This window comes from Dinoponera quadriceps, unplaced genomic scaffold (assembly GCF_001313825.1).
Source record: "Dinoponera quadriceps isolate SergipeBrazil2010 unplaced genomic scaffold, ASM131382v1 scaffold18, whole genome shotgun sequence".
Classification (NCBI taxonomy): Eukaryota; Metazoa; Arthropoda; class Insecta; order Hymenoptera; family Formicidae; genus Dinoponera; species Dinoponera quadriceps.
In genome coordinates this window covers 107,816-124,990 of record NW_014554305.1, presented here as the reverse complement: position 1 = coordinate 124,990, position 17,175 = coordinate 107,816, and the positions used below count along the sequence as shown (strand labels likewise).

Below are 17,175 nucleotides of genomic sequence, written 5' to 3'. Positions count from 1 at the left end.
TTATACATATATATATATATATATATATATATATTGTATATATATATATATACTTTTATATATATATATATATAATTAAGATATTGTAATATTATAATACAATATCTTGTTATCTTATTCCATGGTGCCACATAAGTCGTGCGATTGAAACACCAATTTGATCTGTTAAATCTGCCGCAACTGTTTCACATTTCCGTCACCATCTGTGTAGTCATAAATAAATTTAAGAAAAAAAAAATTCAATTGTACCTCTTTCTTAGTTTAACAATGTCTGTCAAATATAACATAATATCGAATAATAAAAATACAAGATTACATGCAATTATATTAGGAAAAAATTACTATCACGCTGATGAAAAAGAAAAACAACCGACGCATTCATGAACAGGTCACACTTATCTACTCGTATTTAAACACTAAAATCCCGAATTCAAAGTTACACGGGCGCGACTCAATGCTTCGTTCGCACATGACGATCCAGATTGCTCTTCTGTGAAAATCGGCCCCTGCAGATGGGGCAGATGAACTTCGGCTCCACGCCGCACTCATACTTCTGATGTCGCCACAGCGATGTAAAGAAGGCGTAGACGCGATTGCACTGCGGGCATACGTGTTTCTTTCTGAGCTTCTTCTTCTCGTATTCCTCGGATGATTGTCGCTCATACGGCTGCCGACCCTTGTTGCATTCGAACGCTTTGTGCCGCATCAACGAGGCCTTCAGGGCAAAGGTCCGGTTGCAATCATTGCAGAGATACTTACGAGGACCTGTTCCTCCGTTTCTACCATCGTCATTAGTGGTCATCGAACGTAGCCGCCTAGTGTACATGGCGATGCGCGAGGTAGATGGCAACGTGGGTATCGTCCAGTTGGCTGAACTGTAGGCTGCACCTGCGAAGCAAGAGGAGTAGAGATGTAGCCCGGCATCGGCACTGAGGTTCGGGTTTGAAATCTGCACGCGCGACGAGCCGATCGAATTAATGATAGCGGCTGATGCGGATGCGACGCGCAACATACATGTATGTATACTCACGGCGATTGGAATTCACATACGATTAGAATTCCCAATCAAAGATATGGTTTACACAGGTTGGGCAGGACAGGATACACGAGTTTCATTCGTATAAAACACGTGTATGCCCGGTATAGAGAAAGAAGCGAAAAACGAGAAGGGAATTTGTTTTATTTTAGGTTGATTTCGGGAATATCAAACTTTATTCATCGAAGACATGCGTGTTCTCCGTGAATGTACATAGTAATATGCGTATTCATCAATCAACATACATACTTCGTCACGATTAAAGGATACTATACAATAGTCGTTCGTAAAGTACATTCGCGCGATCGTGACTAACAAACATCTACCTTACATTACGGCGCGGTGGAACTTTGGTATCGAACTTCTGAAATTGTTCTCTTCTGATATACAAATTAGGACATACATTTAAGTTAAAACTTAACACATTTCGCCTCGTGCTCGCCTTAGTCGTTCGACGCTGGTGCCTATGTAGTTGAAAAGATCGACACAGGATATCGATCATGTAATTTCACCTTTCACTCTTCACCACTCTACCAATTCCACTTTTTGACTATTCGCACGATCATGTAACTCTGAACATATGAAAAGTAAAAATCACTGAACATGATTAATGATATAATATCGGAAAGGCAAGCCAGTCGTTAGAACATATAACCTCAAAAATAACGCCATAATCTTCGAAACTTTACGTTCCTTGTATCTTAGTGCAGTAGTAACGTTATATTCTGAATCAGTCATGTCACTAGATCTTCATTTTACCGCCAGCAAGTTCGACGGCGAAGAAGTTCACGTTTTCACGCTTCGCCAAATTACGTGGTTGTGAGTTCACATGAGAAAATTCTTCACTTTTTCCACGTTTCTTTCCTAGGGGAAAAGTTACGTGATCGATACCCAGATACTCGAGTTCTGTTATATAATTAAATTAAACGATCGTCTAACGTGCGTATCGATACGATATTCGGATTGCTTCAGTAAATTTACATAGATAAGTATTACATTTACCACGGGATAGAAAGCGAAGCTTTAAGCGACCACATAGTAGCGCCATTACAGATTTTGCGTGAAATCATGGTACGCACTGAACATGGTTCCTTGCGCATGAAGACTCGCGTCGTTGTCGGTTTGATTCTCGAACGGCTGTTGATGAGCGCTGTATTGCGAATTCTGTTCAAGGAGATGCTGATGACGCGCCAGGATGTGCTTCATCAGGCTGTCCTTATACCGGGTCCTGTGAGGGCAAAAGGCGCACTTGAACTTCGGATCGATCCCGCACTCGAAATCGTGGTGGCGCTTCAGGTGATGCTTGTGCTTGTAATCTTTGCCGCAAGTAATGCAGGTGTGCCTGAACGTCATGACGTACTTCGAGTCTGAAACAGAAAAAGATTCGCAAACGGTTAGCGCGACTTGACTTTTTTCCGACGATCGACGTGGCGCATATCGTGTGACGGTACCGGCTCGCTTCTTCCGGAACTTGGCTGTGACGAAAGCTAACACTCTTAAGTGCACACATACCGATTTACAATAAATTAACTCATTGGCCGTCATTCATGATCAAATCTTGCACTCAAGACCGTCTTGGGTTCACCTTCAAATGCTTCGTAGCCAATGAAATGAGCCGTTCAGCATCTGAGGATTAACTTGAGACGGCCTTAAATATAAGATCCAACTATGAATACCGGCCATTGTCTTGTAAAGATTCTTACTATATGAATCACAGTATGTACAATTGTAATATAAAATAAGAATGCGCGGCAGAACTCATCGTGTGAACATTTTAACAATGTTAATATGTAATTACAGAAGAGGTGAATTAGCCGCATCCTTTGTTAGGTTAAAATGTTCCAGCTGTTTTTACAAGATTAACCTTACAAAATTAACCTTACTTACCTCTTGACAATTATTAACGATCGCGATCTTTCCTAATTACCGACCCTTATCTATCGATTGTTTCAGTCGTCGTGAAATTCGAGGATTCGGTGTTTCACCAAGATATTGGTGAACGACGCAATCACGACAAAAGGAAGGTGGAACGAAAGGATTCAGCAGAGTTGAATTGTAAAGAATTTCGGGTGTCGGTCTTGGAATAAGTCGTTCATTTTATTAGGTTTCAGCCTACGTTCAGGATCTACTTTAGATCTGAGATGAGTATCTCAGACGATACTCGTGATATCTACCTTAATACATCGATCTAAATATGGAATGCTTAACTTTTCGGACCAACATCTGATAGAAAGAAAAACGAAAATATATCTATCAAAAGGTTCACATTATGTAGTACGCTTGCTTGCGAAATGATTTGAATACATTTTTTTCCGTTAAAATTAGAAGTGTTTTAAAATAAGGAGTGAATTAAATGACGACAATTGCAAGCTACTATTTAACGGCTTGCATAGTAATTGATTATGACAGAAGTCGAAATGTCAGCCAGGGAAAAAATATTTATATATAATCATATAAATTTATATGTAATTATATATAATTATATGATTTTTTATATATTTTTATATGTTTATATATGAAAATTTTGTTTCTATATATAATTACATAATTATACATATGTTCACACCAAATATAGTTTCATTGTTGATAATAACGAGAACAGATGTGTTTTGAGTGTGTCAATTGAAATTTAATTTAATTTTTGTTTATTTGTGACTTGAAACTTCAAGTTCCTTGCTTACTAACTAAAGAAATAAGTTTTTGTGTGAAAAATATTAATATTGTTTACAAAAATTATAGGTAAAACAAGTAATTTGATACAAGTGGTTAGAATGTTGCAGAGATAAAAACGCTGATTGACACCGAAAATTATTCTAATCGAGTAAACATAAAATTAGTAGCTTTTCTTCTCCTCTTAACCTGTATTCTATTAAAAAATCAAAATGTGTCTAATAATATGGCCTGAGACTGTGTAATCATTTTTATCCGGAAATATATACGGTATAAATATTACATCATTTATTATATTCTTATCTAATACTTATGTTTCTCCTGAATCTTCCGTTTCAGTTGTAACGTCCGATGTCTTATATCATTTTTAATTTAGCTCTTGTCATAATGAATTATCGCACAAGCACATAAGTAGTGGCCCGTAATCGTGACCATTTGATGTGCTTTTAACTTCGTCGGAAAAAAATATGTTCGAACCGTTTCGCAAACGAGTATATTCTCTAGAAGCGTAAGTAGTACTCTCTACTACTTTCTAGAGACGTTGTGAAGATACAGGACGTATTCTGCAATATCTATAAATATTGATCCTTGTCATGTCAATCCTTTTGCTACGAAAGACAATCGTACATATCTCCTATATAATGGGAAATTATTTATTACAATGTTATATTTATGAAAAATTTATATAAATGAAACATTATGTTCATAAAAATGTAATTGGGAAAATACATTATTAAAAATATAATATTATACATGACAATAATGTATATTAAAATTTAAAAAATCAGAATAATCAAGATCATTTCGAATATATATATATATACACACATATATCATATACATATATATATCATATGCATGTGTGTGTGTGTGTGTGTGTGTGTGTGTGTGTGTGTGTGTGTGTGTGTGTGTGTGTGTGTGTGTGTGTGTGTGTGTGTGTGTGTGTGTGTGTGTGTGTGTGTGTGTGTGTGTGTGTGTGTGTGTGTGTGTGTGTGTGTGTGTGTGTGTGTGTGTGTGTGTGTGTNTGTGTGTGTGTGTGTGTGTGTGTGTGTGTGTGTGTGTGTGTGTGTTTACGATAAATTTTTGCGCATAATCGTTCAAAAATTCACTCGAAAATAAATCATTCATAACGAACAAAACATTTCACTTTGCAAACGAAGTTAACTTAGCTTTAACGCTTTTAGTTTCACACGTGTCGTAGCGAAAGGATTAAAGGAATCACTCTCGCGGAAATGTTCCGAAGGCGTCAATGATGTCTTTTGCTTCCTGTTCAGTAATATATGTGAATCGAACGCATCGCGCTTGGACGTTCGCGCACCTTGGCTTAGAGCAACAATAGCTCGACAAGTATGAATATTCAAAAGCGTGCAGAACCCATGTTAAGAATGTCAAACATCACGGTGACAGACGAGCGACTGCACAGTGATGAATCTTTCAACAAAAAAATGATTTGGAGTCTTTAATAGTCGAGGAGGACGCACACCCTGTGCAATGCGCTCGACCGCAACGATGAACTAGAAGATGTTATCGTCGTTCTCAGTTCCGCGAGAACTGTCATCGAGATTTTCATTCTAATGTACATATATGTATATATATATATAACATTGAAAAGAGCGAGGGTCCGACGATACGAATCAAGAGGGCTCTCACGAGCTTCGATGTTGCTTGAGAACGACCGTGCGAGGCGTGAAGTTCTTCTTCATGTGCTTCATCATGTGCACCTGCAGATACGATTTGTAGGTGGCTCTGTAAGGGCAGAAGGAGCACTGATGCATCGGCTGCTTGCCGCACTCGTTCATCACATGCCTCCTCAGGTTCTTCATCTGGTGGTAACGACGGTCGCAGTTGTCGCAGGCGAAGCGACCTTGGCCACGACTTCGCCGCCGGTCCCTCACCGTGCGCGACAAGTAGAAGCTCATCTTCATGTAATCTGCAATCACGAATAGTGCTTTATTAATACCGGGATGAGCTCTCGGTGATTCTCCTCGCGGCGTGTTTCGATTATAAGAGAAAATAACTTCGTTAATCCCCCGCGATCCGTGTCTTTCTCTTGAAAACGACGAGTTTAGGATATATAGGGTAACGCAAGCCATCCCATCCGTCACATACTTGTAGTTTACTTTAATGTAAACAAAAGAATCTCCTATTTGCAAACACAAACCACACAATCTACGAGTATACGGCGGTTCTTGTACCTAACGACAAATTCAAGGTTCATTATATGATGCCTGTCGCTAGGTACAACAGTGTTTTTGTTCACACTGACCTAAACTACAAGTATATGACACCCTGTAAATCACAGACATCGACATCTCTGTCGTCGGCGAAAGCGCCTGCTCGAGAAGCGTGAACTTCGATACGCGATCAAAGATCGAACAGACGCGGTACATGTCACCGCGGTCCACCGAGTACACAGGCCGGATCGTAGAGTACCAACGTGACTGAAGAATAACGATAAGAAGAACGTGTATACACGTAAGATACAGATATGCGTATAAACGAGGAAAAGGAAGTTCACTCTGCCCCTAGTGACTCTAATTACGGGACAGTTGCGAGCACACGAGCATGCAGACATATCCCCGCAATGCATACACCGGGATTGTACTTTATCGTCTTTTTCTTTTTTTTTTAAAGAAGTCATTCTTGCAGTGAATTTATTCAGAACTTGTCCCACATTCATACCTTCTTTGCGCATCTATACCGATCAATTCGCAATTTTTTTCCTTCCCTAATTAACTGTCTCTTCTAACCCACCAAAGGGAGGGATGCTGTACACTTCTCTAGCAAATCTCTAGCGGATTTTCTAAAAGTCTGAGACGGCGCCAGCGGTTAGGAGAAATAATAATAAATACCGATAATCTTCTCGCTAAGTTAATTGTGTTTTGTCGAGATACGATCGTAAAGTAATTTACAAATTGTCGAACAGGAAATGCAGCAAACGACAGGTATCTAATTATTGTGCTACGTTTCTCTTCGACGCGTGTCGTCAGTTTCGGGTTTTGATTTTTTTTATTTACAGATTGCACAGTGTTCTTCCATATAACCTCATTAGAGTTTCGGCTTTTGTATATATATAAAACATAGAAACGCTTGGGTTGTGTTTACGAGCAACGGTCGATGACTCGTGAACTATACGTGAGACGCGCGATTCACACACAAACAATGTGCAACGGAGCGTAATACATTAATAATGTCTCGACAAAATATTGAGCTAATAATCTCACGTGTCTCAGCAGAATCGACGAGTTCGTATAAATCAAATGATAAGACAATATGCGATTTCAAAACGGAATCGTGTGGGCACGGACTGTCCGCAGAAAGAACACGAAATTATAATAACATTAATTAGACTAAACAGATTATTTTACCATCTCCTCACAGAGAAAAAATGAGAGATACGTGAAGTCGATACTACATCTCACAATGAGAATGAGAAACGAGAATGGGACGCACGATATACACAATAACGATACGAAGGAAACATCAAATTATTCACAATTTGACACTGATTACACAATTCGTTGTATCTCCTAACAAAATGGAGAGAAGAAATGAAAGTAAGGTCAGATCACAGAGAGGACATCACGTTAGAACTCAGCTTATTGCCGCGTTTATTCACGCCTTAGCGAAACGCTTGGCGATAGAAAAATAAAAAACGAAAAACGAGCTAGGACTCGACCGATCGTCAAGCAACCCGCTGTCGATGAGCGCGCGATTTCATGGTCATACGAAGAGATGCGGGTAAATAAATAACAAAGAAGCNAGAGAGAGAGAGAGAGAGAGAGAGAGAGAGAGAGAGAGAGAGAGAGAGAGAGAGAGATCACATCGGCGAATTAATCGGCGGCTCGGCGGCTACGGGTACGGCAGATTCGGATGAATGTGCATCACGTGTTTCGATATGCTGGCCTTGTACTTGCTGTGGTGCGAGCAGTAAGGACATTTGTGCTTCGGTGCCTTGCCGCACTCGATCGTGATGTGCCGACGCAGTGACCTCTTGACTTTGTAATACCGGCCGCAACGAGGACACCCAAAGCCCTTCGGCGTCGGCACGGCCACTCGCCAATCCGACTTGTTCTGCGGCACGATCAACGCCAAGGGATCGATCTCCTCTGCAGGGTCGAAATGCCACTCTGAAAGGGTTCGTGCGATCGGTTAGATGGTAAGGACGAAGCCGCGCACGGCTGGAATTCGCTAGGTGTACTCTCTAAATTTCTCGGGGTAAAATCTCCACTCGAAAAATGGAGTGACAGCCAAGCAATTCGAATGACTTTTCACTCTCATGAAATGCATTCTTCTACCCTGTGACGTAGAATGAATATCTTCACTCCCTGTCGTGGAGTGAAGTTCCATTAGAAAAGTGGAATAACTACTGAATCACCTGAGTTAGAGTGACTTTTCACTTTTATATAGAGTATATGCATTCTTTCACTCCGTATCTCTCTCGTGGAGTGAATATTTTCATTTCGTACCGAATCTTGCGTTTCTAACTTAGCCCTAATCTAATAGCGTATGTTATAAGCAATAAAATTATCGAACTTTACTATAATCGTCTCATGGCCATTGTGTCCCTTTTTTCGGTCCACAATTTTAGTTCACAATTAATTACACTTCATACAAAACATATATTTGAATACAAATATTTAAAAAGGCTATTTCATTCTCCTTTTAAATATTATCAATAATATTTAAAAAATTTTTCTCATTTACGTAATATATATACATATATATATATATATATATATATGTAATATTTCTAACAAAATATAAATGGAAGGGAGATATGGGAATCCTGTAGGGTTCGGTACTATAGACAATATAAAATTTATTTATCGATCAAGACGAGATGGCAAAATGCGAGATGCAGCAGATTCAAAATCCCTGAAGTTCTAAACTCAACCAGTGGCAAGCAAATTTTTCAAATACAATATAAATGGAATTGATTAAATGGCATATAATTAAAAAGATTTTTAGACAAAATCATTGACACCCGAAGAACAACGCAATAAAAAAGAATAAGGAAAAGTGTAAAAAAATGTAAATTAGAAAAATCCTTTTTTTTTTGGAGTAAAACATTCGCTTCAGTCGAATGAAACATTCACTCCACGGTTGGAATGGAATATTCATTCTTATGAAAAGTGAAATATCACTTCATTTCGTAACTTTCACTATCGCTCGGAGTGAAGTCTCACTCGTTTGGAGTGAGGTTTCACTCCAAGAAATTTAGAGAGTGTGTGTGTGTATTACGCGTCTCTCGCTCGCGCGAGCTCGTAAACATCCGGGTCTCCCCGTGGCCCATGCGGACGTTCTTCCGACAGCAACGTCGACTTCGTTTACGAAGAACCGCCGAATAATGTGCGGATAATGCGCCCAGGATGCGGCGGTATGTCAAGAATGTGATACAAGCGCGACTGCATCCTCTTCCTCGAGTAAAGCGTCGCGCATCGCGAGCGGGCAGAGATGAGTATTAGTCGTCGTAGTTGTGCACAAAGTTAATCCCATCGTGAACAGATAAATGGATAATAGATTGTGCACGACGCAAGCGTTGCGATGATCCGGCCGAGCGTTACAAAATTACAAACTGATCGATATATCCCACATTAAAATGTCTCAAATGAGATACCTGCAATGCTTGAAAGTAATACGTTACACTTTTTTTTCTTTCTTTTCTTTTTTGACTCTTTTAAGTGCCAAAACTCGCGGAAGGAATTTCGTTTAGCCGGCTTGTCGGTCTAGATCGATCTGTCGGTTGACGCGTCAATCTGAAAATCTTTCGCTCCGTTATAAACATGTGAATCAGTCCGAACGTTAATCGTCTTCAGCAAATAACTCCGCCACCGCTTGACAGAATGATCGTGAGATTGCCATCGAAAGAACAGTGTCACCATAGAGTCAGTCTACATACACACTTATACAAACACCCTTATTATCCTTAGTACAAACACGTCCAAGCAATCGTTACAATTTGCCGCGCGCGACAACGATCATCTCCGACATCAAGGGACATCGGGAGATGCGGTCTTGCACAATTTGCGCGCGAGAATCGCCGCGGCAGTCGCGAAAAATCCGCATACCCGCGGGCGAAGCCAAATGTCGGGCCGCGCGACATACAACTGTAAAGAACACGTCACGTGTGATTGTTTAACGAGCTGCACGCGTGGCATAGCGACTGAAACAAAACGCGACACGCATGATGGTCGATGTCTGAGGGCTGTCATAGAGAAGAAACCGGTTTATCATGGCTTTTATTGAAGTAAATAGATGTCTGCTATAATCATAGTCCCGCGTCTCGCGACGTATCTCGCGACGTTCACGCGCATACACGTAGATATTTTTTTCGTTTTTTTTGTTTTCATAACGATCGTACAGCAAAGCGTATTATTATTCACACAAGCGTGCAAGAGTTCCTATGCCTTCTTTATTGTCGATCGTGCGTGAACAATTATAAATTTATTTCGTATCCTTCGTGGCTCATGTGTGTATGTGTGTGTGTGTGCGTGCGTGCGTGCGTGCGTGCGTGCGCGCGCGCATGTGTATGGGTGTGTGCGGACGTTATTCATCGACGACCTCCGAATAGAAAAACGCACTCTATATCCGCTACAATTAACGTCGCAAAAAGCTATTTGTAGTGGCTAACGTGGATACTTTCATTTAAACGGATGACGATTGTTAAACAGGCTTCCTCCGGCACAGAAGTTCAATGTACAAACGATGTAATTGATCCAATGTCGACGAACGCGCTCGATGTTACCGGCACTATAAATTACTAACATTCGTTGAACTTTGGCATTGAAATTTTCGGCCCGACGTGCATTCGTCTCTCGTGATAATCACTCAATTGCAACTGCTACAGCAATTGGATTCGACAATAAGATCCAAATACGCAACGATAAAAATCAAATACATATTGGCAGTCGACCAAGGCTCGAGGTGTCTCTCATGTATTTTTTTTCCTAAGAGTATTTCTTTCTCCTTTAAAATTCCAGAAGAATATATTAGGCAGTCTAGGAACGCGTCTTAATCGATCGATCCGTTGAAGCTTAAAATTCAGCCGAAATTTTATGAGAGACTGTTGATATGAAAATTAAGAAGCAACTCTGATACGTGTACTCTCGATTATTCATGGGCGGTACAGAGCTACTGTTCACTCATTAATGCATTATGCAGAAATATAAGCATATAAAACAGAAAGGAAACCAACATTGACAGGATAGGCATGCATGCGATGAACATCATCCGTTGATTGTACACGTTTATGAAAAAAAACAGGCTTTGCGTCTGTGCACTATCGTTTAACAACATATCGAATATCAATTCACTATATCAAATATCAAAGAATATAATAATACTATAAAATGCAAATTGCAATCTCTTCTCTTCGGGGAATACAGAACGGTCTCGGCGGAATCCCAAGATTGAGCGCGAATAAATATCTGCACAGCTCGGAATATCTCCCTGACGGCTTCGGCTGATGGTGTGAAATTGCGATGGTATATAAAAATATATGGACTATTGGTACGTTGTGAAAAATAAACAGTCATTAGCGGTATCATATCGGACCCGTTTTCCGCTCGCGGGGAAGATAATAGAACGACACTATGAAAAGTGTATATACGTTAAATACATATACTATTCGGCTGTGTTAATTGGAAGAGATATATGTGTTATATATCGGCGGGCCGTGGCGCAAAAGCCGCGTGAATATACAAGGTAATTCAGAATCACGCGACCACCGCGTATCTATAAAACTCACGAAAGTTGCGCGATACAGTTCAACGATTAATCCAATCTAATACTTGGAGATAATTTTCAATAACAATAATTCGTAATAGTTATAACTTCCAATTAATATTGTTAATAATATTACTATATATATGTGTATATTAAGCATGTATTAAATATATATATGTCTTCTTTACTATATATATTAAATATATATTAAATATAATTATTCATATTATATATTAATTATAAATGTACACAATATACTATTAAATATATACTCTTACAACTTCCAAATATACATAACATTATACTTTCTTAATACTGCAATCGCAGAATCAAACCGATACGCATTTTACAAAATCGCGAGTAGTGCATGAAAGAAAGAAAAAGAAGAGGACACGCGGATTCCGAATCACCCAGTACAAAAACATTACACATATATACGTGCGCGCGCACGAAATATCTCGTCGAGATGCGCGCGATTTCGACGGTTTCGATCTAATTGCCGGTGTCCAGCGAGGAGATCTTGTTGCCATTGGACATACGCCGCATGGGCTCGGCGTAGTATTCGTTCAGCAGTTTCATGTGCCTGCCATTCAGATGGGTGTTCAGGCTCGATTTATGCTTCGTCCTGTAAGGACACAAGGGACAGTGGAACTTGGGTTCCACGCCGCACTCGTGCTTCAGATGCCTCGCCAGACTGGAGTAGTAGCTGTAGACCTTTCCGCAATTCTTGCAGGGGTAGGTCACCCTCTGACAATTCAGGTAGCCCACCGAGCGTGTATCTGGAAAACAGAAGAATACGAGGGTGTGCGGTTAGAGAAATTCGTCGACACTCGCCGCGACTCTCCCATTCGCAAATTCGTGCATAGCGTGCGGATAAAGGAGGGCAGACTCCCATCGGCGATGTCTAAGTATCTAGTTTGGGTATCTGCTCGTCGTATAGATCGCCTCTGGCTAGAAGCACGCGCTACACGCCACCCCTTCGCACAGCTCTCGCAAGCGTACTTCCGCAGTACGAATACATCTCATGCCAAATCACATCACGTGAGAGAGTCAGCACCATTCGCGTCATTTTCATTTACATCACAATTAGTCTTGCCGGACGATGGTATGTACAGCGGAAGAGCGAGAGGAATGTTGGGAAGGAAAATGATACACTCAGCGTTGGGTATATTTATTGATTCTGACACATAACCCAACACAAGTAACTTCGTGAATCGATCGTTCGTATGTTCGATCGTTCCCCAAAAATTCAAGCGTGTCTACAAAGTTGCCAACAAAATACAAAAACGGCAGAATTCTATTTGCAAGGAGGAAGTTGTTGAAAACCCTTAACGTGCAAGCCCGAGTTAATTAAGACAGCGCTTCATTTTATATTATGCGTGTGCCCGTGCTAACTCGGACATGAGAAAACAAAAATGCACTAAAATTACGATATAACACAATATTAAACAATTATTTTAGTACTTTTACGTTATTTTTCTAGTCGTAGAAAAATCTTGCATTAAGGAGTTGTAACTTTGAGTTTATATTTTTACACTCACCGAGATTAAAATTGTCAAATGTGCTCTCTCTATGTTACGTGTGGCAGGAACGTAAGATTGCAAATAGAATTCTGCTGAAGATCTTGTCGCGAGGATCGCAGATCTTCTGAAACCTTTACAATCCCTCCAATGCATTTCGTGGACATCGCTTCTTTAATTTTAAAGCGTGTATAAATCACCATTGACGGTTGCATTGGAAATTAAAGTGGCGTAGTCCGGTCGACTTTGGTTGGCACGTTGGAGATCGCCGTTTCTGCTACTTTGCTGATCACCTGTGGTTTACGCAGAACATTTAGCCACGCGTCCGACTAGGAATGTTTTGCGGCGGTAAAGTTTGCGACGGAGTGGACATCGGTAACACGCCGAGCGTATCGGAACTGCAACAAACACATCCATAACAGTTAGTAGGGATTCCTTGATCAATTCGGACATTCCCGACTGACGATCAGTTTTTCCATCCGCCGCTTCCCATCTTCCCGTGTTTCTTTAATAAGTGGATTATTAATATGGACCGGCCTTATTCAATATCTTCGCCGTAATCCATGTAAATCGAATGAAATATTGATTGTCCAAGATTGATTTATTCAGTTACATCACAGAATACAAAAGTCACTATATTTTTATTTTAACATTTTTTTTATCTTTACAATCTTGAGGTATCTTAAAAATTTTACAAAACAATATAACAGTAACATACAGTATAATGTATCACAATAATTAAAGAAGCAAAATTTTTCGTGAAAAATTGTATTTCATTTTCTAAATTTTCTTTTTAATTTTATCAACATCCCAGGCCATTCTTTATCGCATTATTAATTATTGCATTATCGCATTATAAGTCATAAGTCGTAGTCATAAGTCATAATCACGCCATGCGAATCATCGTGTATAATGACCATTCGTTCCAAATGTAATCCTAACATTCAGTTTCGGTGCACGAAATAAGAATAAAATGGCGTATTCGATCGAAAAATAGATCTCTTTATTCGTTTAAGAAGATAATTTCCTCGTTATTTCAAAAGTAAAAAAAATAGCTCCATATCTTTCACTAAACCCTCGCGTACGCTTTACATTGCCTGCTATAGGTCCTCCGCGTAGAATCGGGGATGAGCTTTTTGCTGTATCGATGTAAACCCGATTTGGATATAGAGTACATCTCCGCGGCTTTTCTCAGAGACATCCCGCTGACAACGGCTTCAATCGCCTTCATCACATGTTTCGGCACTCCTCTCATATACTTCACGTTTCGTAAGTGCGTTTCGGAAGTACGCGTTTCTGAAACATGAAGGAAACGCGAGTAAAGTACACGTATTTGCGCGGACTCGAACACTGGGAGGTGACGAGTCCGACAGAGTCCTCTTCTTCACGCGAAATTTTTCGCGGGGAAAAATTGATGAACAATTAACGATTGATGAGATAATCGAGACGCTCGGCAAACATCAAATCGAGAAGCACTCGCTTCAAACAATTAAAAAGAACGTTGTTGTTACTCCATCTCCTTTGATACATTTGTCACAATTCCATGTGAGCTCAAGAGAGAAGATGTGGATATCCTGGAAAAATCGTATATCCCTCTCCTTCATTCGTTCGATTACATAATTAATATTACGAATTATAAATAACAAATTCTTATGGATTCCAAAGATTCGTTCACATGATACCATAAGCAATATAAGTTCCAAACAATTAAACAATACGAATTCATGTAAATTTGTACATATAGAAACGACACATTTCTAAAGCAGGTTCTGGACTGAAGCAACGAGTCAGCAAGAGTGTTAAGTAAAATGCGTAGACATTTTATTTAAGAACATCAATGAAACTCTCAAACATTAATATCATATATATATATATATATATAACTTTGTTATTAATATATTATATTAACCCTTTGTTGACGGGTCCATCTGGCGAGCGAATGTCGCTAAGGGCGAGAGATATCGCGGCATGCAGCCAAGAAAATCTACTAAAGGAAGATAAACAATACATCAAGAAGGTCTGAGTTTCTTCCAAAAAAAAAAAAAAAACGTCCCGTAAGTACTACATTATGGTGCTATGTGTTTATTATATTATGATACTGCGTGCCTTGTCGCTCAAAACGATAGATAGGCATGGACGGCTATTTGCCGACACGCGTCCGCAAAGGGTTAATAATTAATTTTTAGTTATTATATTCTAATGTATACAAAATAGAGTATTCAAATAATGTCGAGGGCCGTGTGATAACTTTCCGGGGCCTGATACTAATATATTATTATAATATTTTTAGGGGTTCCTCTCTTATAACTACACATAATGAAATTTCAACGCACCCGAAATATGAATTAAATAAAATTTGTTTCTAAAAGATAACACCTAAATACCACAGAGCATTCCTAATCTACATTACACGCTTACATTCCGACTCTACATTATTACATTTTTATATTTTAAATTTATAGAAAAGAGGGACTTATGAGATAGCATATATAAAATAGGGCCCTATTTCGACTGGAATGTTTGTACGTATAGAAACAATATGTTTCCAAACTGTAAAGGGAGTTCTGATCCGAAAGAGTTAACAAAAGTGAACCCCTTTCGGAGCCACCACTACGCTATCGCTGTACAAGAGAACAAAACGCGTACATTATATGACAGATGGAACTCGCACAAAGATAGAGCAGAGATTGATCTTCAGAACATAATTTTATTTCGATTTTGTTTTGTCATTAATTTTTACACACAGAAGCTTTGCGAGCGACCTCTACAGTGGCCATTCGTGTACAATGACAATTTAACAAGCGGCCATTATAGTGGCCATTCGTTGCGAAAAAGGTTAAGTAAACTGATGCTTCCACATGACTAGTTTCAAGTCCGTCTTTGGATAATTGCGAATGTATTTTGGATATAAAAGTCATCACGAAGAAGTCGATCGTCATTAAAGCAGATGTTTCCTTTTCATGTGCGCTTTCAAATTCCATGTGCGATAGGTCTTATAGCTGCAATATGAACAACATTTCTGAACGCAGGAATCTTTCATGTGCTTTACAAGGCGAAGTTCGGACACATATAACTTGCCGCAATTGCAGCATTTATAATTTTCAATCCACAACAATTTTCCAGACGGTTCCAGATTGTTAAGTTTATTTTCGCAATTGATGTGGCTTGTAGACTCGCTAATAGTGCCTGTAATCGAAATCACACAGTGACAATTCTGATAAATATAAAATATATAATTTTAACATTCAGCTTTGGTATACGAAATAAGTACAAAATGATGTGTTCGATTAAGGAAAATCTTATTCTCTCGAGAAGATAATCTTTCTCGTTATCTCTAAGCTAAAGTATCGCCCTCTACCGCTCAATAAACAATCGCGTATACGTTACACTGAATTCTGCGCGTCTTTCGTGTAGACTTAAAGATAAATTCTTTCCAGTTGAAATATAGAGTCGATATAGATACAGAGTATACCTGCTCTGCTTTCTTCAGGGAAGAAATCCCGATGTTGATGGCATCGAGGGCTTCCGTCATATTTTTCGGAAGGCGTGTCCGATATTGACCGCTTTGATAACGAGTTTTTCGTGATCATTTCGGAAAAGAACGTTCCTGAAGCGGCCATTCCTGAAGTGGGCGTTATTGAAGCGGACGTTTCTGAATCGATAGTTTCTAAGTCGACCGTTTCTGATTGAGGCGTTTCGGCAGCGAGTGGATCTAATTTTGGCGTCCCTGAGACAGGCGTTCCATAAGCGAGCCTTTCTGAATCGATCGTTTTTAAGTCAGTCGTTTCTGAATGAGGCGTTTCGAAAGCGAGCGGATCTAATTGTAGCGTTTCTAAGGAAGGCCTTCTATAACAGGGCTTTTCTGGATCAATCGTTTCTGAATCAGCTATTCCTGAAGCAGACGATTCTGATTTTATAGTTAAAACGGGCATTACTGAAGCGTACGTTCCTAAAGGTGCCATTCCTGAAACACGAAGAAAACGCAAATAAAGCACGTGTTCGCACGAACACTGAAAGCAAATAAAGTGCACGTGTTTGCATGAACACTGAGAGACGACGAGTCGGACAGAGTACTCTCCCTCGCACGTTATTCTCCGTGGATGAAGGTAAACGAATAATTAGAGACGCGAACCATCGATCAGATAATTGAGGCGCTCAATAAATGTCAAATCCACAATAAACTTTGCTCACTTAAACATTTAAAAAAATATTTTTTAAAAA

The 17,175-nt window shown here is 39.5% G+C and overlaps 5 protein-coding genes across 5 annotated transcripts in view; all 5 read right to left on the bottom strand.

Annotated features, from left to right (window-relative positions):
- Positions 1 to 114: 114 nt before the first annotated feature.
- On the bottom strand, positions 115 to 3,901 carry LOC106744498 (Krueppel-related zinc finger protein 1-like). Its single transcript, XM_014619336.1, has 2 exons — positions 2,116 to 3,901; positions 115 to 888 (listed from the first exon to the last, which is right to left on the bottom strand). The coding sequence occupies exons 1-2, from the start codon at positions 2,579 to 2,581 to the stop codon at positions 452 to 454; spliced, it is 903 nt and encodes a 300-aa protein (XP_014474822.1). The 5' UTR covers positions 2,582 to 3,901; the 3' UTR covers positions 115 to 451.
- Positions 3,902 to 4,727: 826 nt separating this feature from the next.
- On the bottom strand, positions 4,728 to 5,823 carry LOC106744602. Its single transcript, XM_014619526.1, has one exon. It carries the CDS (start codon positions 5,797 to 5,799, stop codon positions 5,353 to 5,355), a length of 447 nt encoding a protein of 148 aa, XP_014475012.1. The 5' UTR covers positions 5,800 to 5,823; the 3' UTR covers positions 4,728 to 5,352.
- A 1,682-nt stretch (positions 5,824 to 7,505) lies between these two features.
- On the bottom strand, positions 7,506 to 9,205 carry LOC106744490. Its single transcript, XM_014619324.1, has 3 exons — positions 9,107 to 9,205; positions 8,951 to 9,030; positions 7,506 to 7,836 (listed from the first exon to the last, which is right to left on the bottom strand). Exons 1-3 carry the CDS (start codon positions 9,203 to 9,205, stop codon positions 7,527 to 7,529), a joined length of 489 nt encoding a protein of 162 aa, XP_014474810.1. The 3' UTR covers positions 7,506 to 7,526.
- A 2,482-nt stretch (positions 9,206 to 11,687) lies between these two features.
- Positions 11,688 to 12,241, bottom strand: LOC106744489 (longitudinals lacking protein, isoforms A/B/D/L-like; the record flags this gene model as incomplete). Its single annotated transcript, XM_014619319.1, has 1 exon — positions 11,688 to 12,241. A coding segment is annotated over one exon (315 nt), but the record flags the coding sequence as incomplete, so codon positions are not given.
- The window catches only part of LOC106744529, a 5,366-nt gene continuing 372 nt past the window's right edge, over positions 12,182 to 17,175 (bottom strand). The window contains exons 1-2 of the mRNA XM_014619392.1: positions 16,427 to 17,175; positions 12,182 to 16,140 (exon numbers count right to left, since the gene is read on the bottom strand). The exon at positions 16,427 to 17,175 is cut by the window's right edge and continues 372 nt beyond it. Coding sequence (XP_014474878.1) covers positions 15,893 to 16,140; positions 16,427 to 16,916 — 738 coding nt within the window. The 5' untranslated portion in view covers positions 16,917 to 17,175 and the 3' untranslated portion in view covers positions 12,182 to 15,892. The remainder of the gene's footprint in view (positions 16,141 to 16,426) is intronic.

Bases quoted from the DNA above. Each gene is read 5' to 3' on its own strand.
- LOC106744498 (XM_014619336.1), bottom strand. From the start codon at position 2,581: ATGACGGCCAATGAGTTAATTTATTGTAAATCGGTATGTGTGCACTTA. The intron at 889-2,115 runs GTGCGTACCATG...CTTGCTTCGCAG, and splicing joins TGCGCAAGGAACCATGTTCA to GTGCAGCCTACAGTTCAGCC.
- LOC106744602 (XM_014619526.1), bottom strand. From the start codon at position 5,799: ATGGCTTGCGTTACCCTATATATCCTAAACTCGTCGTTTTCAAGAGAA.
- LOC106744490 (XM_014619324.1), bottom strand. From the start codon at position 9,205: ATGGGATTAACTTTGTGCACAACTACGACGACTAATACTCATCTCTGC. The intron at 9,031-9,106 runs GTATCACATTCT...TCGTAAACGAAG, and splicing joins AAGAGGATGCAGTCGCGCTT to TCGACGTTGCTGTCGGAAGA. The intron at 7,837-8,950 runs GTAATACACACA...GAACCCTTTCAG, and splicing joins CTCGCGCGAGCGAGAGACGC to AGTGGCATTTCGACCCTGCA.